Source organism: Rhinatrema bivittatum, chromosome 17, assembly GCF_901001135.1.
Source record: "Rhinatrema bivittatum chromosome 17, aRhiBiv1.1, whole genome shotgun sequence".
In the NCBI taxonomy this organism is placed as follows: Eukaryota; Metazoa; Chordata; class Amphibia; order Gymnophiona; family Rhinatrematidae; genus Rhinatrema; species Rhinatrema bivittatum.
In genome coordinates, this window is record NC_042631.1 from 31,877,297 (window position 1) to 31,899,786 (window position 22,490).

The 22,490-nt window shown below is 45.6% G+C and overlaps 1 protein-coding gene and 1 long non-coding RNA gene across 5 annotated transcripts in view; both read right to left on the reverse strand.

The window, feature by feature from the left end:
* LOC115079057 (protein phosphatase 1 regulatory subunit 12A-like) overlaps nt 1–1,942 on the reverse strand; it is a 120,863-nt gene extending 118,921 nt beyond the window's left edge. The window contains exon 1 of one of the 4 annotated variants that reach the window (XM_029582061.1): nt 1,491–1,942. In XM_029582061.1, the coding sequence (XP_029437921.1) occupies nt 1,491–1,751 (261 nt within the window). In that variant the 5' untranslated portion in view covers nt 1,752–1,942. The remainder of the gene's footprint in view (nt 1–1,490) is intronic. The other 3 variants (XM_029582063.1, XM_029582060.1, XM_029582064.1) reach the window with 3 other exon arrangements.
* Nucleotides 1,943–12,818: 10,876 nt separating this feature from the next.
* Nucleotides 12,819–15,410, reverse strand: LOC115079537. The gene is made up of 2 exons (XR_003853316.1): nt 13,292–15,410; nt 12,819–13,166 (listed from the first exon to the last, which is right to left on the reverse strand). It is a non-coding gene; the product is annotated as an uncharacterized LOC115079537 (long non-coding RNA).
* Between the last annotated feature and the right edge of the window lie 7,080 nt (nt 15,411–22,490).

Below are 22,490 nucleotides of genomic sequence, written 5' to 3' on the forward strand. Positions count from 1 at the left end.
AGAATAACGTGCTGCAAACCAAATAGTAGCCATATCACCCCTTATTTTTGTCCTTTGCTTAAATTAATTCCCAATTAAACAAAGAACATGCAATATGCTCACCATAAAGTATCTTTAAAAGCTTTTGTAATTGTGTTTCTTTTGGAAAGCAATATCCAATCGCAATTCAGTAAATCCCCAGCACTGATCTTTTTTGCTCACCTTGCTCTAAACTTAAGCTGCTCCCCACCACAGCTATCTCCTTAGGAGGTGGATGTTAATCCTATTTTATGATGCTCTTATAGCTCATTGCCTCACCTGTACTTTGGCCTGACAGCACAGTGACCTTATACACAGCTGTGACAGAGATATTCAGGGCCTTATTTAAAAAAAAAAAATAATAACTTGCTCTCATTCTGCTACTTTGGAAAAAAATTATTTATTAAATAAGGCCCTTGGGTCAAGAGAGAAACTGATGATACAGGAAGAAATGGTTACTCTGAAATAGTTATGAGAAGCTGAAAAGGATCAGTCACAGTGAGGGAGATTCACAGCACCTCTGTAGAAGAGACCTGTGTGTTCTCAAGAGTTCATGTACAAAACCTCTTTGGGTAACTTTCAAACCGTTCCATTAAATGTCATCACATTTTGCAGGCACCAAGTTTCTCGAGGACCAATATGGCTACTGGAACTGTCAGTTACAGACTGTCAGGCAGAAAAATGTGGCAGTGTCAACAGGAAAAGGTCGCCTGGCGTTTTGATGCACAGGCTGAAAAGGAATGCAACACAACTGTCTCCTAAGCCAGACGTTCTAAAGGCAGAAAGCGAAAGCTGCAGATTTCCGATAGGGTTTGGGAACTGGCTTGAAGTGCTAAGGGGCTGGGGTGGGCCTAGATTTTCAAATGACCTCAGAACGTAGGGCAATTCAGAAATAAGTCGGGAATCCCAAGGTAGGGCACACGGATGACTGAGAAGTCCGGGGAAAGCGGGATGGGAAGCATCTCGGAGTGTCAATGTCGGTGGGGAAAGAGAGAAAGTGATGGACTGCTTCGTGCTGCAGGTGCTTTAAGTAATCGGGAATTCGGGAAGTTTATCAGCCCAGAGCCAGAACATCGCAGCAAGGTGGCGCGGGACTCCCGCAGCTAAAATACTACCGAGGAGTCCGAAATTCCGAAAGGCGATCCAGGACTTACTCTGGGTTTTGAGAAGTCACCTTAGAATCCGTGCGGGAAAATCGTTAGACACTAAAGGCTTTTTCCACTCGGGGTGGCCGAATTTCCCAACCGGCTCTCGAGTGGAGGAGGAGGAGGATTACAAAGAGCCAAGGAAAGCCGCCCCCCCGCCCGTAGCTGAAAGGGAGAAAGTCGGAGGACCCCAGCAAGGAGCCTCGCCGGCACCGACCTGGTCTGGGAGCTTCCCCGGTGGGCGGCACCGGCATCGGCTCCAGGTTCTCCCTCCCCACGGGTTGCGCTCGTCAGCGGCAGTACCAGTATCAGCCCCCCCCCCTTTACCTGGTGCAGCGCCGTCAGCCCGTCCACGTTGGTGCCGTTGATGTCGGCTCCGGCGGCCAGCAGCGTCCGCACCTCCGCGCGCTCCCCGGCCGAGCAGGCGGCCATAAACACGGCTCCCTGCGCAAACCTGACCCGCGCCAGCCGGGCCGCCCCGGAGGCTCGCGGCTCGGCCCGGTCCGTCTCCGAGCCGAGCCAGCGGCTCAGCTGCTCCCGGCGCTTCTGCCGAGCGGCGTCCGAGCGGCACCGATCCTCCGCCGCCATCTTCCGAGTCTTTGCCCGGCGCGGCCCGGCGACAGGAGGCGGGAGCCCGGCAAACAGGGGAGGGACCGGGGCCAGTAACCGCACCCCGACCGCGGAGGCGGAGGCTGGGAAAAGGCCCGGCCCCGGCTAGCGTCAGCTCCGACCCCCACACTCTATGGTTATTCCGGGGACTAGCTCAGCTTCACTTGACAGAACTCTATGGTTACCCCGGGGGACTTGCTCTCCTGTCCGCAGGTGACTGCACTCTATGGTTACGGCGGAGGTCTCGCTCTCTCTCCCATGGGGCCTGCACGCTATGGCAGCTTTAGGACGGGCCGCCGTGCTTTCCCGGACTCGGGAGTTTGCCCTCCGCTCCGTAGTGCTAGCCCTCTCCTGTTATTCCCCGGGTCAGTCCAATTTCAGAGCTGCCTCCACTTTATGGCTGACCTCAAGGACTGGTTCTGTTGTAGGTGGCTACACTCCATGCTTATCCCTGGGGATTGCCATCGGTTGTGGGTAGGTTTTGGGAGCATTGCGGGAGGAAATTGGGCAGACTGGAGCAGTTTTACGGTCTTTATCTGCCGTTATAGTCCCCGTTTCTGCAAGTGCCTGGCTGACCTGTCTGCACTCCGTGTGCCATGAGGGCACGGGACTGGGAGCTCGCCTGTGCTCTTATGATTTCCCCCAGGGATTCTCTTCCTGCATGCAGCTGTCAGCACTCTCTGGTTATCTCCAGGTAGTGTCTCTTGGACTTTCTTTGTCCTGTGGTTATCCATAGGAGACTGCTTTTCCGGCCCTGCAGCTGCCTGTATTAGATGGTTAGCTCTTGGGCTGCTATGCCTGAGCTCTGTGGCTGTGCCCGGGGGACAGGCTCTTCTGTTCTTTAGGTGCTGGTGTTCTGCCATTCCTGTGCCACAGGTGCCTGCCTGATCGCTACGGTTCTTCCCACGCCCTGTGTCAGGATCTGCAGGTAACTAACTATTCCAGAGCTGCCTGGGCTCGGTGGTTATGACCAGGGATTGTCTCCTCAGCCGCTTGCATTCCATAATTCTCCCTAGATCTGTCTCGCAGGTAATATATGCACTCTGTGATTATTATGCGGAGTGTTAAGCTTACAGCGGTGTTTTCTCTACACAACTTCATTGTTAGTTTTAATTTTACCAAAAAATAATGTGACCCTACCAACCTCCAGTAGCAAGGCAGTATTTCTTTTGTTCTGCTGCACTCTGTGGTTAGTCCTGGGTTACGTCTCCCGTTAGGCAGGTGCCTCCACTCAGTGGTGCTCCCCGGGAGTGTCTCTTCCTTCCTGCTCATACCTGTGCTCTATGGTTATCCCCTACAGGCATCTCTCTTATTCTGCAGGTATACGCATACCTGGAAAATTCCAAATAGGGAATTTTCTGAGCCTCTTCTATCCCCCGAAAATCACCCTATTTGGATTTTCATTAATTTATTTTTGGTGACTCCTCTGGCTAGATTTTTCTTTTGAATTTCCCATACTTCTCTGTTTTCCTGTCTCGCTTTTCTTTTCGTCTTATTTTACTCATTCACTTTACTTTGCCTTACTGATCTCTTGCCTGTGACTTTGTTCCTCCCTGGATTTGTTCTTTTTATTATACTCTGGTACACTAACACATCTATTGAAACAATTGTATATTGTTTTGTTTACTAATGGATGTGGTCACACAAAGTCTAATTTATAAAGACTCTACTTAGATTCAGAAATGGACCCCACGCTTGCTGATTTTTGGTGATTCTGAAATAAAGTCCTCCAAAAACAAACAAACAGGTTTCCAACACTGCTACAGAAAAATATAACATTGATTTGCGTAAGTTGTTTACTCTAAAAACCAGACCGGTTTGGGAGACGTGGACCGGAATTAAGAAATACATCATCTCCAGGGATTAGCTCTCCTGCTGGGTAAATGCTTGCACTTTAATTGTCTAAAGGTGAACAGCCTCTCTGTAGCAGTTAGTGTGGCTTACTGTCCTTTCACAGCCAGGAGCTTTTATAGCTCTTGAGCTGCTGCGAGTTTCTTACACGTGGTATCTGAAGCCAGTTTCATTTGACTGTAAGGGTTATTATTAACATTAGAATAGGCTCATTGCATACCTGGAACCAATAATGTTTCAAGTGTATTGCATTATGGAGCAGGTGCTTATCAGCTGATAAGTTTTTAATTGCAACTTATCTGTGATTTATAGCTCATACTTTTGGTGAACATGTCTATTGTTAACTCACTCTGGACTGAAAGGATAAGTGTGTAAGCAAGTGAAACTAAATAAAATAACAAATAGAATCAAAGAGCTATCAGGGTGATTAGGAGGTAGAAATAGATTTTGCTAGGTAATCATTTTTCAGCAGTTCCCATTTCCACTTGGTAATTCATGAGATACCAAGAAAATAAACATGGTTTGTTTGAGGATTTTTTTTTTTTGAGCTGGAAATAGTGAATTTATTATATTATTATAAGTATTTCTACTAGAACAATTTTGATCTAAGTGAGACAATGTAAGCGGGAGGGCTGCAACCAGTTGGAGAGGTTATCTTCCTATAACATAGTAAGTGACAGCAGATAAAGGCCCATATAGGCTCTCTGCCCAATTGACATTCTTCCTTTCTGGCTCTCTACATCTCGCTGTAGATGAGCACACAAATCCTATACCCAAACCAACCCTGCTCCCACCATCCATCCAAATCATGTCCAAGGCTTGCTACTCACTACCTACAAACCTCCGACTTGAGCCCTGCACCATCAAATTAAAAAATAAATTAAAGACCTGGCTTTTCAGACAGGCTTGCCCAGATTAGATCCCCCGCATCTCACCCCTTCTGCTGCATCAGTACATGAATTGAACCCATTAGTTATGTGACGTTACATTGTTGACCACGTTATTTTTCCATAACTTGATTTCATGTTAGCCAGTCTCCGGCTACCCTCCCTCCTTGTTCCTCTTAGTCCCTGCCCCTGCCCTGTTTGATGTATTTTCTACCTTGAGTTCGGATGTAAACCGGTATGATGTAACTACTAATACCGGTATATAAAAAGAATTAAATAAAATAAATAAAAAATACTATATGGGCAGGCCTTGTTACATGGAAATATGACAGCAGCAAAAGACCATATAACCTATCCAGTCTGCCCAACCATCCACTTAATTTAGCATTATAATTTTCATCACTTCCTTAGAGGTACCCTGTAATTATCCCACGCCTTCTTGAATTCAGATACTGTTTTTGTTTCCACCACCTAACTGGGAGGCTGTTCCAATCATCCACCACTCTCTCAGTGAAGAAATATTACCTAAGATTACATCTGTCTACCCCGTTCCACTGATTCCCACAAGACTAATACCCAATCCAGCATCCAGGCCCCCTTCATAGTCCACATAGCCATCAAAGCCTGCAAAGCTATTATCCTAAACATCCAGCCTCTTCCTGCTCATTGTTTGAGTTTTAATCATGGTCATTCTATGCAGGGTGTCATAGCCTTCCTAGAAGCCAGATAACAGCTGTACTACTGCTGTTATGGTTATAACTTCTACTTTATGCAGGCTACATCAGACTGCTGTTTAGGACTGTAACCCCCACTCCATACAGATTATCCCCCCTCTGCTGAGAAGCCTGAGGCAGTCATACTACCATTCTTTGACCATTGGCTTGTGTGTTCCTCATTGGACCTCTAAAGTTTCATATGATTAGGAAAACACGTGTGCTCTATCCTCATTTATTTGACTTGTTTCTCCCAACTGCCCGTACCATTGCACTCTGACTCTGCTGCAATTTTAGATGTCACTACCTTTGTCAGTAGGCTAGTCCAGCCATCTACTTCTGCCCCTCCCCTAGATATTTTCTCATGTTTCTATTGAATCTTTCTCCCTGCAACTTCAGAACATGATTTGAGTTTCCTTTTCTATGGAAATTTTCACCTTCCCATCTTTTATTTAAGCTTGTAAAATACCTGAATGTTTCTATAATGTCCCACTTATCCCTTCTCTCCTCCAGTGCCTTGTATCATTTTAGAAGCTGTTCTCTGAACTGCTTCTATTTTCTCAATGGCTTTACAAAAGGTATGGCATGCAGCCTAAACATAGTAGTGAAGATGGGGGTCTCACAAGTGACCTATACAAATGAAATATTGCCTCTTTTCTGCTAATGCCTTTATTTAAGCAACTGAGCATGCTGTTAGCTTTGCCAGTTGCTTTATTATTTTGACTAGCTACCTTGAGCTGACTGTCTTAAAGGAGACGTGCTCCTTTGTAAATTAGTTCTAGCTAGTCCAAGAAATAATGCTGCCTTATAATCACAGTAATTTTATATTTTGACAGGCACAGTGGTGGTGAACACACAGACCTCTGAACCTGGGGTTTACCTTACAGATCTGTGATTTCAGGGAGAAACACACAAAAAATAAGATCAGCTAATGTATCTAAGCCTACATTATACTGTAATTAATCACCAGTCAAGTTTTGAGTGGCATTATTTTATAAAGAATGGAGGGTACACTACTGAAAAATCAGTCCCATTCCCTTTTCCACTCCTTTGTATGACCTTCAGCAAATCACCTATGGTCACTGTGATCAAAGTTAGATAATAAGATCTTTGTGCGCAGACATAACCACGTAAATTATCTTGTTCAGAGTTCACTCCCCCCTACAGTTCCTATACAGATATGATAATGGAATCCTATTATAGTTTGGCCATGATTAGAATTTTTTTTTTTTCATGGCATAGCAGCATTAAACCCTGCAATAGATATTTGACAAAATCATTTTGCCATGTTTTTAAACCCTATTTTTAACTCTGGATAGCAGATGAGGAGCAAGAGAATGTAACCCATGCCTTGAATTTAGTGGTGTTTTTCTTCTCAGCACCTGATGTGCTACCAGTTTGTTTTTTTTGTTTTTTTTTAATGAAAACAAAATCCTATCAGGCCGATCCAATAAAGTGCACGTAAAAAATGTGCATCCAAACTGGGCACCCATTTTTTTGTGTTTTTTTTACTGTGTGCACATTCACCTTTCATGGGCACTCGCTGCAATAGGCAAATGAGCCACTGTGCTAAAAAAGGATGCACTAGGGATAAATTGTGCATCCCTAGCACATCCATGGCATCAGGCACCCAGGAAATGTGGTCGGGCACGGGTTAGGAAAATGATCGCTGTCTTTTGGGGGTTTTATTTCCCCTTTTTGCTGCTTTCTGTGGTTCCTCCCACTTAGTACAACGATATTATGTCAGAGGAACCACACAAAAGCTGTATTTTCTTTTCGGTGCAGGTTTTGGGGCACTTCAAGAGTTAATGCCATCTCCCGGGCTGGCATTAATTTTAGAGGGTTAAAATGTGCACGTCAGGCACACGCTTATTCTACATCGGGGGACTAGTTAAAAGCCTCATCAACATAGCATTTATATGTATTGAACTCTATTAACTATGTGCTGCTTTGGACATGCATTTTGACCGCACCAATCCCCTTATTGGATCAGGGGTTATAAACGCGCAGCCAACCGCCAGTTAACCTGGGCGCGAGCCTGAGCACATGATATTGCATCGGCCTGCTGGTGTGGAGGGAGGCAGCCACCTCCAGCACATCACTGTTGCCACACTAATTGTCCAGCTTCACCAAAATCCCCTGGGAATGTGACTGCAGATGTGAAATTATTACAGGTCAACTCTCACACACTGAATGAAATTACATTGTGGTCAGTGGCTTCGGCAAGAGCAGCAACCACCATCTCACACTTTCAGAGTAATTTATTCCAAGCCTCAATTCTTAGGGTCTGTTCAGTCATGGCCTTGCCTTTTCTCTGGAAACTGTGCCATCTGCTGGTTACTGTGTGCCACGACATGTTTTTTTGGAAAACTGGCTACCAAACAATCTGTGATTGAATAAAGAGAAATACAAAGAATGCCAGTCAACCACTGCGTCTGAGAACAACCACCGATATTGCTGTGTTGCTCCATAATCAATTATCTATCAAAACAGATTTTAATTGCATTTTTTATACTTTATTTTCCATGACATGTAATCCTCCCAGTTTGACCAGAGCCCAAATGGTTTAGTGTCTGCAGTAGTTGTGAGCGGTAGGGTGTTAACTCTCGATATGATACAGAATTTGAATCTTAGCCAAAAAGTCAAGAAAAGAACTGCCCCTGCTCAGAGCTCAGACAATATACTTGATGTCAGCCAAAAGAATTGGACTAGTGTTTACATTGAACTGGCCCATAGGAGTGAAGGATTCTACAGCTTTCGGTAATGAGAGAGAGAAGCTAATATCAAGTCAATGCTGGAGGATTTTAACAGATTATAACAATCTGATTTTATATTGCTGGTGGAGGTCTCTCCTGGCAGAGGAGAGGTGCTATCACTGAGGAAGAACTGGGAGGCGCTCAGCATCCGTGGAAGAGAGGGGCTCTCGCTAAGAACTACAGCACAAGCGGAGCCACCACCAGACGAGAAGCTAAACTAGCAACGCTACCAGTTGGAGACAAAGAACCGAGAGTGCCAGAGAGCGAGAGAGTCGCCACAGCCAAGGAAGGAGAATTGGAAGCAACCAGAAAAGTCACTGATAAGAGAGGGGCTAGGAGCTACAGCTGCATTACAATAAGATACTAGATTTTATTTCCATTGCCTCTACTGTCTGCTATGCCACTAGAGAGAGGGGTTTGGCTCAGCTCATGGTGCTTGTGCTGCTGTTCTCACTTGCATGGCCAAACCGGCACAAGCAGAGCATTTTAAAGAGAGTAAGAAACACTGGCACCAGCAGTTCATGTATTATAAGACTCACCTTCATCATTTCATTTTTCTCTTCAAAGCAGATTACAGTGGGATGATTAGATCAGAAACTGGGGGATTACAATACAAAGGCTAGTGAGAGGCTAGGTGAAAAGCTGGTTTGGGGAGGGGGAGAATGGGATTACATTACTATGCGGTATATTAGATTGAGGTATATTACAATGAGGTAGATTAAGTTCACGTGACAAACAAGTAGCGTGCTGGGCAGTTAAGAGGGAGGACAAACACCACAATGTAGGACATATCTCTGCATTATGGTAATTAAAAAAGTGTAACCCCCCCTCCTGTTTCTGTTTAAAATCACTATAGATTTTTCTATCAAAGATCTTTCTTACACTGCATTACTTGTTTCTACAGAACAGATGGCCTGTTTTAATTGAAATATGTATTTACTGAAGACCCCATGCATCTTGCACATGTTGGCTGTGTCTGTAAAGAACAGGCTTAAACTTAAATACAGACAGATTCAACCATTACTCTTCTGCCTCCCTTCAACAATCTTCTTTCTGAAAATAATTTTCTGTCTATGAGAAACACTGAATGATTTTTCTCACATTTTAACTCGTGTAGTTTCTCCATCTACGCCCTCTGCTCTTCCTTATTTACAATGGGTTGTGATCTCTCTGCAGGATCTGGCTTTTACCAGGATTCTATTTAGTGCTAAATATCTTGAAACCCATCCCCTCCCCTATTACCTCCCTTTTATTTACAACTGTTGTTCCATATTGCTTTGTTTGCTGTAATGACCTCTGGGTCATTACTACTATACTAAGAGAAGGCTCGACAAGTGCAAAATAATATACAACTACAGTAGGGGAAATGGACCCAAGAAGTAGCCAAGGTTAGATTTTTCAAAGGAAATCTCCAGTATTTTAATTAAAAACATTTCCAACATGGTTTTTTTGTGTGTTGACTGGGAAAAACCAGATCAAGCAAAGAGGCTGTGCTCCAGCTGCAGGAGGACTCAAAGGACATTTTGTACTAGGCATTTTTTTCCATATAGACAAATTGGGAAAACCCCTTTATAACAACATGTGACTACAGTGGTAAAAGTGAGTCTTCAATTCATGGCCCAGGACTTCTCCTGAATCACAGTGTTCTACCCAACTCAATACTTCTCCTCTTATTAAAATTTATCAGCCCCTGTAGAATGAACTCAAATGGTTATATTCCGTTCTACTTCATTAGAGAACCTGGTTTCAAGATTGCAAACCATTTCCCTTCTTATAAAACTGTTTGCCAGCAAGTAAAGTCCAGGGATCATCCTCTCCTCATGGCTCTATTTTGCATTTATTAATTTTTTAAGAGAAACTTTACCAACTTAATCCTTTGATGTGGCTGCTGTTTCACGCGTCTATAAAACCTGGATCAAACCACTTTCAATGCCACCAAATTCAGTGTGAACACAGCAAAAGAACTAAGACAGACAAGTAGAGGACCAAAGAAAGCCAGTTCAAAGAGTACGTTTTGGTTCACTTCTGGACTTCTAAGCATGGACAATCTTCCTGTGAGCTAATTCCTAAGAAAGCTAATCAGCAAAAAAAAAAAACCCTTCATTTACCACTGAAATGGAAGAGTACACCAGATTTCTCATTTAGAATCCTCTGGGAACCAAAGAAAATGGTTCTTCCAAAGAATGTGGTAAGAAATCTCTTTGCAAAATATTCTTACAGAAGTTTTAAAGGTTGTTTGTAAGGAACATGGCCTTGTCTAAGGAACTGGAAGAGCAGAATGTTCTTACCACAAAAGCTTTATGAGCAAGACAAACCATCACCAGAATGTCTTCCTACCATGAGCTCTGTAAGTAGAATGGTGCTAGAAGAGGCATTTTGGAGGCCAAAAGTTCTTATAACAGATATGGTACATTCTTCCAGGGTCAGGGAGGAAGAACAGAGCAAGCCCTGGGTTTTTCCCATTGCATGGATGGAGATACAGTCTTCATTTCACTACTGCAGTCTTCTATGCAATGTGATAGGTGGGGGCCTGTGCTCTCCACATCTGGATCACAGGATGAAAGTGCAACCTGCCTACAACAATCTGCAGTAGAGGCTGCGTCGTTCTGTTTTTAATCTTGCCAAAGCTGAAAATTCCAGTTCACGATTGTAGGGTGCTGTGAATGGCGGCAGAACACTGATTTTCTTAGCAGTGGATTTTTTTTTTCCTTCTTTTTAAGAACGCTGATCCAAAATTACGACAAACTTATTGACCGATGGCGTGTTGTCACAGATAAAGTGCAACGGCTCATTTTCTTGTTCTATCTAGCATCAAGTTTAGCTCCAGTATGGATTCAGGATTTTCAAAAGCAAATGGGTCTTTCACCCAGAACTTTTCTTTCACATTTTAAAACCCCTTTGAAGTAAAGTAGTGACAAACTGCCCCATAGAGCACTAAGATGTAACTGTATGATCTTTTAGATTTTGTTTTAACTTTACTGTTCCCCTGTGTGGTTATTTTTTTTTTTTTTTTTTAAACAGTGTTGGAAATATGTAACAACTTGGGCAGTTTGAGGTCCATATCAAATAGAGGGTGAGCAGAAAAGTTATCTGGGTAAAGTTAGCAGGATAACGTTAACCAGGTATTCAGCAGAAATTATCTGGGTAAGTGTTCCACTGAATCTAAGCAGCTAAACATACCCAGGTAACCTTGCTGTTCACCAGCCTACTCATATTGAAAACTGAACCATAAACTAGCAGACAATTTCCTACCCTTCCCCCCCCCCCCCCAAATATCTTTCAATATAGAAGGGTGCACCCAGTGTTGATCCTACTTCCATCCCCTATCTTGAAAAAAACAGTGGCCAATCCCCCCCCAAATGTCCCCCAGCAGGAGAGAATCTTACAAACTGAAATCGAAGTGCTGATAGCTCCTATCCCTTAGGATTCGTTTATTCACTTCATTCCCAGGTGAAGCAGCCAATCCCTGTTCACAATTCAGTACTGAATGGGGATTGGCTGCTGACATGGCAGCGAGTGCCAAACAGGGATTGGTAATTATGTTGGATTACTTATGGTGATCTTGCCTCTCTCTGCTTGCCATTTTCTCTTTTGCCACACAGTACGCGATGAAATAGGATACAAATCATGCCTCATCAATGAAAACAGTGACCAATTAAGAACTTGCACTCATAACTTTCCTTCCTTTGAAAATATTCAAGGTTTATGAACAAGTGTCACCATACTGCTTTGTTCCCAATTTGGTTTTCTTTATAGGAGGGGGTTCACATGAGGTCGATGTGACAGAATTCTGTAAATTCTCATAGGGAACGGGATGGTACTTAACTTTTTTCTTCTTAGACTTTTTTTTCCCAGCTGCTCCACACTCACAGTATTAATAAAACTGAGCACTAGTGGCGGGCTCCACTGCTCTGCTTTCCATTCTCCACCTCACTTCCTTTAGACATTTTAGTGGTGCCCTTGTTCCTATGTTCCTTACAGAACATGGCAACAGCAGCACAGAAATCTGGATACTGCACTACTCAACCTTACTGGAGCCTCACTGAGATGAGTTAGACTCTCCACCCTCACTCACCGCTGCCAGGGTCTGGAAGCAGAAGTCATGGGGAGGAAGTATTGCAGGAAGGAGACTCAGGATTTCCCACCCCACAAAAGCTGGCTATCCAGAAAAAGCACATCTACCACGACAAAACAGAGTGCCGGCTGCTTCCTCCTGATCTCCAGCATGGCTTCTTACGGCAACAAGACACTCTTCATGTCTGAGTACTTGGGAGACTTCAGCAGGACTACTTGCAGGATGAGTTGGTGCTCAAGACAGAGCTCCTGGTGCATGAGACAAGAATCAGCACAGTCACCAGACAGTGAATGGTGGGCCAGGGCCGGCCCAGGCCACTGATGAGTTCCACAACGCGCTGGACAAGCTGATGCTCCTGCTGAACAGCTTTGAGAGCACACAAGTGGAACGGGGTCAGGACCCAGTACCGGATCACAGCCTTAAGTTTGACAAACAGTCTTCGTAGATTTTGAACTGAAAGGGTGGCTGATCGTAGCTCACATGTAAGGAAGGATAACACGGCCCACAAGCAGTTAAAGCAGAAAGCGAGTCATTTCTGTTTGTAAGACAACCTATTTTCACTGCTTTTTGCTGAGCTTGCCTTTTGTTCTGAGACTGTGACGCCTGCATTTTTGTAACATCTTTGTCATGGGGAAATTATTTCTTAAGAGGGATATTTTGTTCATTCCTTGGACCTTTTTTAAAATGACATATCATCTCTAATCACGCATGCATTAAATGTATGACTCACAGCTAAGACAAAGCAAAGTCTAAAGACAATTGAGAAAAAGAAAGAGGAAACTGTAGGGCTCCCTTTTAATGCCTGAGTATTTGAATGAAGAGGAAGCTGCTTAGGAGCATTGCTCCTCGAAAGCAGATAAAGTACAGCAAATCAGAAAGGACATAACTGGGAGAAATGTCCAGAAGCAAGCAGATGCTCATGGTTTGTCACCTCCCGAGTGGATTCTGTGCTCAACAGGCAGGGGACAATCAGGAATAACTCCATCCTGCTAACTTTAGCTTTTCTCTTTGATAAGCACCATCTTCGATTGGTTGCTGTCTGTCAGGTGGCTCTGGTAATAATGTAGGTCTGGTGTCCACGGGTTCCCAACATCTTGCTAGTCCCATACGTGCTATGAAGCCAAGAAAAAGAAGTGGTTACTGTTATCTTTGGGACAACATACAAACAGGCAGAAGCCCAACTGGATGATCTGTCCCATTCCCCTCACAGATCCCAAAAAATGGCAGCAAAAATCACCTCCCTTCTTTCTTCATATGTTCCACTGAGGAGCCCTCTGAACAGTAATGGATTGATTGAATCATCTCCGCCAAGGTAAGCCCCAGCAACCTGCAAGGACAAACATGCTGCACCACTTAAAACCGCAGTTTGCGGGAAAGTCACAACATTGGCTCCCTTTTGTAAGAAGCTGTCCCTTCCAATTCCTTCCACCAAACATCTCGCCTCTGCTATTTGCCAGCAGCCTCGAGGCGAGAGGAAAGCCCAATATCCTAACAGGGAACAGGTTCTCTGCAGTTGTTACCAATGTTCAGAAAGCAGCTTCAAACAAACTGATCCATTCTGTCTGTCCAGTTATTCCTGTCCACACTGCCAAGAATATATCGCAGCTGCCAGCCATAAATTGTGACCAGTCCACCTGTAAGGTATTGCTCCTTATTTAACCAGACCTTTTCATCTTTCTCCATTATATTGAGAAGCTTCACATTCCTAGCTCTGCCTTCCATTGACTGCACCAGGAATTGTCAGCTTTAGGACAGCCTCTACACTCACACATAGTCAGTGACTGCTATGCAGGGCAATTAGGCAAGTGCACAAGAGTAGATCTTGAGACTGTTGGAAGTGCAGAAGGGCCCAGTGAAGAACAGACTACCCAAAAAAAGTCGTGGCCAGGATTTATTCCTTCTCCTTTTCCTGTCGGCCCACTGCATATGGCTTCTCACAGATAACTCCAACCACATTCTCAAGGTCATTCCTTCTTTATCCAATGAGCACCAAACTACTTCCCACATTCTCTCTACTCTATGGCTCTCTCACCCTAACAAATCCCCAGCCCAGCTGAGGACATCCAGTGGCCACTCCCACAACACATAGTTTAGTTTATTGTGCCTGATTAATTGCCTTTCGTACATACCTGTTAGCCACTGAGCTGTGTAGATCACTTATCTGGCCCCAAGGTCTTACTCACAAACTTGCCCCCTTCAATACAGAGGAAGAGAAAGTTTGCTGAGCTTTATATCCTGGCAGTTCCCACATTCAAGTCTAGAACTTAGAAATGAATGTGTGTATGATAGATCTGCATGCAGATCCCTCAAGCAGACTTATTAGAGGTATCCTGAAAACCTGATCCCCTTTGCAACCCTCAAGGACTTGAAGTAAATGCCACTTCCATAAGAGGCTACACCATATGGGAAGGAACAATTATAAGCAGCACTCAATCCATGAATCTAGTGCCATCTCTTCTATCATCTGAGTGGCGGCTGTTTTCCAGAAAAGAATGTGACATTGTTCTTTTTTAGTCCCAGGATAAAGCAAACCATTTCTGACTATCTGCTGGCAACATAAAGGAAAATTAGTTTCTTACTGATAATTTTCATTCCTGTAGTACCACGGATCAGTCCAGACAGCTCTGTTTTGCCTCCGCACCAGCAGATGGAGACAGAGAAGTTTTTACAACCCGGGCATATATACCAAGGTGCCACCCACAGTCCTTCAGTCTTACGTAATGTCAAAGCAGCATGGAACAAACACCAAAATTACTAGTTTCCCATCGATAAGGCTCAGTCAAACCCCAAACTGGGAACAGAACTCAGCGAACCAAAAGAACCAGCAAAAAACTAACCTTTCGAAAAGAACCATATACGAGCGGACTCTCCGTTACTTAAGTGAACACAGTTACGGGCGGGGCTCTGGCTGATCCGTGGTACTACAGGAACGAAAATTATCAGGTAAGAAACTAATTTTCCTTTCCCTGTATGTACCCGGATCAGTCCAGACACCTGGGATGTACCAGAGCCAACTTACCTAGGGCGGGAGCCGGAGAGGCCTGCTCTGAGCACTCCTTCTCCAAAGCCCCCGGAATCAGAAACCTGCGCATCCAATCTATAATTTATTTATATTTATTTATATTTATTTTATTTTATTTATTTATTTATATGCCTTATCTTCTTTCCAGCTTGTTACAAGCTTCCAAGTTCTATTTCCCTGTTGATTGTAACTTTGACTTATTCCTTCCTATTGTTCATTTTTTGTTCACCTGAATTGTTACCACTGTTATACCTTGTTAACTGTAAACCGATCCGATATGGTTATTTACTATGAAGGTCGGTATAAAAAACTGTTAAATAAATAAATAAATAAATTTATTTATTTTTAATTTTTATATACCGATGTTCTTGTAAGAAATACAAATCACTCCGGTTTACATAAAACAGTGAAATGCCCAAAAAAGGGTAGGGGCTTTACATAGAACAATATAACAAAATACCAATTAAACATAGTAATATTATAATATAGTGTATGATATATATAATATATATTATATAGTGTATAAACCATGTTGGAAATGTTTTAAATTAAAATACTGGATATTTCCTTTGAAAAATCTAACCTTGGCTACTTCTTGGATCCATTTCCCCTACGGTAGTTGTATATTATTTTGCACTTGTCATTTGAAGTATGCAAAGATTTCCAAGTAGCCGCCCTGCAAATTTCCTGGGGCGTGACATTCCACCCACGAGGCAGCTTGTGACCGCGTAGAATGGGCGCGAAGCCCTACTGGCACTGTCTTACTGCGCAGCAAATACGCTGGCTAAAGGAAGCTATCGTAGTCTTTGAGGCCATACCCCCTCTTTTCGGACCACTCCACAACACAAAAAGATGGTCTGATACCCGGAAAGGATTCATAACCTCCAAATATTGGAGCAGTGCCCTGAGGACATCCAGTTTCCTTAAATCCTTCGCCAATGGATCCGACCGGTCCCCTACTAAAAAAGGGGGAAGCTCAACCGACTGATTCATGTGAAAGGACGACACCACCTTCGGAAGAAAGGAGGGAACTGTCCGCAAGGACACACCGGAATCGGAAATCCGTAAGAATGGTTCCCTGCATGACAACGCCTGTAATTCCGACACCCTACGTGCCGAAGAAATCGCAACCAAAAATACCACCTTCAGCATGAGATCCTTCAGTGTCGTTCGCTTAATAGGCTCAAAGGGCGGTGCACACAATGCCGAAAGCACCAAATTGAGGTTCTAGGAAGGGCACGGATGGCGAAGCGGTGGACATAAATGTTTTGCCCCCGAAGAAAACGCACCACATCAGGATGCAACGCTAAGGCCACTCCCTTGATCCGACCTCGGAGACAACCGAGCACCGCAACCTGTACCCTTAAGTGAACTACAAGATAGTCCCTTAGAAAGACCGGCCTGAAGGAAGCCTAGAATGTCCGGGACCGACGCTCGCATAGGATCCACAGAGTGGTCCACACACCAGGCTTCAAAAACTTTCCAGACCCTGACATATGCTAGGGAAATAGAAGGCTTTCGCGACCTCAACAACGTAGCCACCACCGCATCTGAATAACCCTTATTCTTCAACCGTTGCCTCTCAAAAGCCATGCCGCTAGTCAGAAGCTATCCGCCTCTTCCAAACAGATGGGGCCTTGATGAAGGAGAGCTGCGGAGTCCCGAAACCTGAGATGTTCCGTGGCGGTCAGATTGAGCAGATTCGCAAACCAGGGACACCGCGGCCACTCCGGAGCCTCTAGGATCACCTCCGCCGGATGGAGCTCTATTTGCCAGAGCACCTTTCCGATCAGTGGCCAAGGAGGAAACATGTACAGTAAGATGTTCGTCGGCCAGGGGAGGACCAGGGCATCGACCCCTTCGGCTCCTGGTTCCCTGCGCAGTCTGTAAAAGCGTGGGGCCTTGGCATTCTTGAAAGTGGCCATCAGATCCATACATGGCGTGCCCCACCGATGGCAGATGAGTTGAAATGCTTCGTCGGCCAACTCCCACTCTCCGGGATAGAGATGGTGACGACTGAGGAAGTCTGCCTGAACGTTGCCTATGCCGGCAATGTGGGAAGCCGCAAGACTGACAAGATGCCGTTCCGCCCAGGCCATCAACTGTTTCGCCTCCGTCGCCACCAGACGACTCCTTGTTCCCCCTTGACGATTGATATAGGCCACCGTGGTTGCATTGTCCGACAATACTCTGACTGACTTCCCCCGAAGAAGTGGAAGGAAAGCCTGCAATGCCAGAGTCACTGCCCTTGTCTCCAAGCGGTTGATTGACCACCGAGATTGGTCTCTGGATCATTGCCCCTGCACCGACTTTCCCAGACAAACAGTTCCCCAGCCGGAAAGACTGGCATCCGTGGTGACAACTGTCCAGTCGGGCATTATCAGGGGAACCCCGCATGTCAGATGGTCCGAGACAAGCCACCAATCGAGACTGACTCTCGCCGAGTCTGTAAGCGGAAGCGGTAGGAGAAACTGTTCTGACACCGGACTCCAGCAGGACAGCAAGGGCCTTTCCTCATATGTGTCCCGCATATGAGCAAAGGCCCAGGGTACCAACTCCAGAGTGGATGCCATGGATCCCAAGACCTTCAACTAATCTCTCACCAGAGGCAGCTGCATGGACAACAGGTCCCTCACCTGTCCCTGAAGCTTGACAACACGTTCGGTGGTGAGAAACACTCTGCCCTGCTTTGTGTTGAAAAGGGCTTCCAGGAACTCCAGAGGCTGTGAAGGTATCAAGCGGCTCTTGGCAAGGTTGACCACCCAGCCAAGCGATTGCAAGATCTGTAGCACATGGTGGATAGCTGCCTGACACAGAACCCCGGACTTCGCCCGAATCAGCCAATTGTCTGGGTAGGGATGCACTAGAAAGCCTTCCCTCTGGAGCTGAACCGCAACCACCACCATCACCTTGGTGAATGTTCTGGGAGTGGTGGCGAGTCCCAACAGCAGGGCTCGGAACTGATGGTGAGTTCCCAGAATGCAGAACCTGAGAAACTTCTGGTGGAACGACCGGATGCCGATATGGAAGTATGCCTCCGTGAGATCCAGAGATGCTAAGACCTCTCCTTGACGTACTGAGGCAATGACTGACCGAAGAGTCTCCATTCTGAAACGTGGTATCCGCAGACATCTGTTGACTCATTTGAGATCCAAGATTGGTCGAAATGTTCCCTCCTTTTTTGGAACTATGAAGTAAATGGAATACCAACCCCTGCGAAGTTCTGCGGATGGAACCGGTGTTATAGCCCCCCAAGTCCAGAAGACGCTGTATTGTGCCTTGTACAATCTCCTGTTTTTCTCAGTATTCGCATGGAGATATCAGAAATTTGTCCCGCTGTACAAAATCTAATGTGTAACCTTGACTTATCACGGTGAGGACCCACTGGTCTGATGTTATTTTGGTCCATTCTTCGAAGAAAAGCAATAGTCTGGCACCCACGTTTGGCACTTGGTGGATGACTGGAACCGAGGGATGGACCGGCAGTATCTCATTGTGAGGCCTTAGCCCCCGCTGTCGACGAGGGGCACCTGGTCTGCCAAAATGTCTGCACGAAATGGCTGAGACCACGACTGTTGTCTGTTGGAACTTGGGTGAAAGGACGACCCGGATGCTCGAGCCAGCCATGGTCTCCTATTAGCTCGGAACAGAGACCAAGCAGGGAACGACCCTCGGGACCGGATCCTGTCCTCCAGTAGTTTGTGAACCTTATTCTCCCCCAGAGATTGGATCATGTCCTCCAATTCCTTACCGAACAACAACTTTCCTTTGAAAGGAAGTGATCCGAGGTGGGCTTTAGATGAAACATCCGCCGCCCAATTCCAGAGCCAGACTAGCCTGCGCGCCGAAACCGCGGACACCTTGGATCTGGCAGACGTGCACAATAGGTCGTGCAGAGCATCCGCACTGTACGCGATGACAGCCTCAAGCCGATTTGCCTGAACCGCCTCCCCCTCAGAGGTCAGCATTGGCTTGGAGGTGCTGGGCCCAGCGAAGACCCACACACAGCGCAAAATTACTGCACATCGCTGCTCATACCCCCAGTGCAGACACCTCAAACACCTTTTTCAGTTGCATCTCCAACTTTCTGTCCTGCAAGTCCTTGAGGGCCATCGCTCCTGTAACCGGGATAGTGGACCTCTTAGTAATAGCCGACACCGCGGCATCCACCTTAGGGACTCTGAGCAGCTCCAAGGCATCTTCAGGAAGAGGATATAACTTGTCCATCACCTTACTCACCTTCAACCCCAACTCTGGGGTGTCCCATTCCCGGAAGAGGAGATCCATCGCCGAGAAATGTAAAAGAAAGGAAACCATAGGACCCCTGAGGCCCAGCAAGACCGGATGCATAGCACCCAGCATGGACTCCACTGGTTGAGACTCCAGCCCAAGCTCCTGTAAGATGGCCGGAATCAACGGAGACAGCTCCTCTTTCTTAAAGAGACGAACCACCTTTGGATCATCACCTTCCATCATCTGAGAACCCCTGCCAGAAACCTGCGTTGGGTCTGCATCGCCCCTGGCCGTCCCCGGGGGCGTACCCTTCAGGTCTTGATCATCCTGAGATGGAGAATCCGAGTCAGTCTCCGCTGGTATGGATCGCAAGGGTCTCTTGTTCTTAAGCGGATCAGATTCCCCTCGGGATCTGCCCCTCTTCCTCTTGCTCTGGTCACGCTGTAGCAGCAAAGGCTTGTCCGCTGCCTGCTTTCTCCCAACTTTCTTTGTTCTAAAAGCTTTGTGCATAAGTAGTACAAATTCAGAGGAGAACGAAGAGTCTGATGAGGAATCAGTAGCCCCCTCGGGGCTATCCTCATGAATAGGAGAGGTTGCCCCCACAGGAGCGCCCCCCCCCCAGCAGGAAATTGTTGCGGGGAAAGCAAGGGGGGTAAAATCCCCCTCCCCCATTGCTGCCCGCGTGGCCTCACGAAACGTGCCCAAAATGGCATCCATTCCCGCGCTGAGCGGGAACGGGTCTGCTAAAGGCACAGAAGTCTCTTCTGCTCGTGCCTCTGAACGCGGTACTCGCCCGCGACACCCCCCAAAGTGAGGCGGAAGGACCCTCTCCTCCCTGCAAGCACTCCGAGCAGAGGCCCGCACGCGACAGACGCGAATGCAACGAGCCGCACGCGCGGCATGAAGATTCGAGGCATCGGAGGCCCGCTCAAGTCCCAAGAAAACCGGCGAAAGAAAATGTAAGAAGACGACCGCGCAGGCCCCCCCCCCCCCCCAGCCCAGTAAGCGATGGAGAGCCAGCGCGCACCAAGTACAAAACACTTTTTTTTTTGTAAACACACTTTAACTTGCCGTTTCGCTGTCCCGGGCTCTGGATAGAGACTGGTCCTGCTCCTGTAAGGGGGTGAGTGAGCCGGGCTCCCCAGTATCACCCCAGCGCTGCTGAAACTATAAAGACAAGAGCCTCGACCCTTAGCGGTGGCCTCAACCAGGGGGGATGGTCCCCTCAGGACCTCGCAACCCCCTGGGAGGCTCACAGAACCACCAACGGCAAGAGGACTTTCCCTGTATTTTTTTTTTTTTTAAATTTAAAAATACAGCCCCTCACAGCCAACTAAACCCCGACTACACTCCCACTTCAATAAAAGGCTATAATCAGGAAACCAGAGACTGTGGGTTTTGCACCTGCACCATCTGCTGGAGACAGAGTAAGACTGGGGGACTGTGGGTGGCACCTTCATATATATCACACAAAATAAGTCCTTAAAAACCAAAGTATTCCAGAACCCTCACACGCTATAAACACACATCAAAAGAACGGGGTATCAATGGTCAAAATTAATACACAATAAGCTATAACCACATATGCAGTGCCAAATATATTCATTTGTAGGTCCTATAACTTGATGAATTTGGCTGTCTTACAAACTCATACACTAAGTAAAAGGTCCATTTGCTTTATTTTTAAATACTCAATTTTTAAATTTTTTGTAACTCAACCGAGTTCTTTTTAAATAAAATTCTATATCAACGAACTGAAGCTGCCACGCAAAGTACTTTGTAAGTCCACACGTTTTTAGAAACACTTCAAATATCTGAGACAAATGTTCACAAAAATGATACGACCTCTGTCTACTTAGAAAAAGTCTCATAAACACATATGGAAAACGCATCAAATAACCAGATAATTAGGAAAAATACTCATCTGTTCATTGAAAGCAAAAGTTCATTACAAAAAGAGACCCGACACGATCGTGTTTTGGACCACACCAGGTCCTGCTTCAGGGGCAAACGACTCTCAGAGGTTGCTCTTCATTACCCAACACAAACTTCAGTTCAGCTTCTTTTCTTCATTCTCCAAAACACAGCGCTTTAGTGGTTAAACCAGTTGTTATCCATGGCGGTCTGCATTCAAACCGCAATTTCACAAAAACATGGCAGACCCTTTGAGTTTATACACTCAAACCGGAAGTACTGATACGGCATCGTAAGTTCCCAATCAGGTAGTGATTAGAGCTAGGCGGAAGAAAATATGAAAAACTGAAAAAATTAAAGAAACTGGAAAAACATCAGCACAAAAATGAAAATGCCTTTACACGCAACAATCCAAAGTCCATCGATGTAGAAAAACATATCAAAATTGACCCGAATTGCTCAAAAAGGAAGACCAAATGCCACACTATACGCTAAAAGCGCAGAAAGAGAACATATCCATAAGACAGTTTCCAACTAGGTCCATATAAGAGGGGAACGATTCAAAGAGTACCAGTTTATCTTCTCATTAAGCCCCTGGGGATGTACAGAATGGAGCTTATAAATCCAGAAATGTTCGCGGCGATTGAGGCAGGCTTGGATGTCTCCACTACTCTTCTGGAGTTTCTCTAGCACTGACCAACGCAGATCGGTGAAAGTATGCCCAGTCTGTAAACAATGTTGGACAAGGGGCGCAGTCAATTTGGCGGTTTTAATGCAACTTCTATGCTCAATGAGTCTCGTCCTGATTTTCCTCTTTGTGCGACCCACATAAATCTTGTCACAAAGGCATTGAATTACATAGATGACACAATCAGATTCGCAGTTGGTTAGAGCTGTCTGTTGCACTACAAAGCTTGAATCGGGCAAACTCCATTGGGTTCCCGTGATAGCCAGAGTACACATCTCACATTTTCCACAAATTTGATGTCCACCTATGGCAAAAGCAGCCCGTGTAGATTCAAATGCAGAGCGCACCACTAAATCCCATATATATATGCCAGTGGTGAATGCATGAAATGCTCTCCCAGAAGAGGTGGTGAAGTATGAACTTCAGGAAGACATAAGAATAAACACAGAGGATCACTAGTGGCTAAGGATGGAAATGAAGAAACTAACTTGTAGTAACATTTCAGCATAGGATTAACCTACATAGAGCAGCAGTTACAGTCTTGCTGGGCAGACTGGATGGACCAATTTGTTTTTTTAT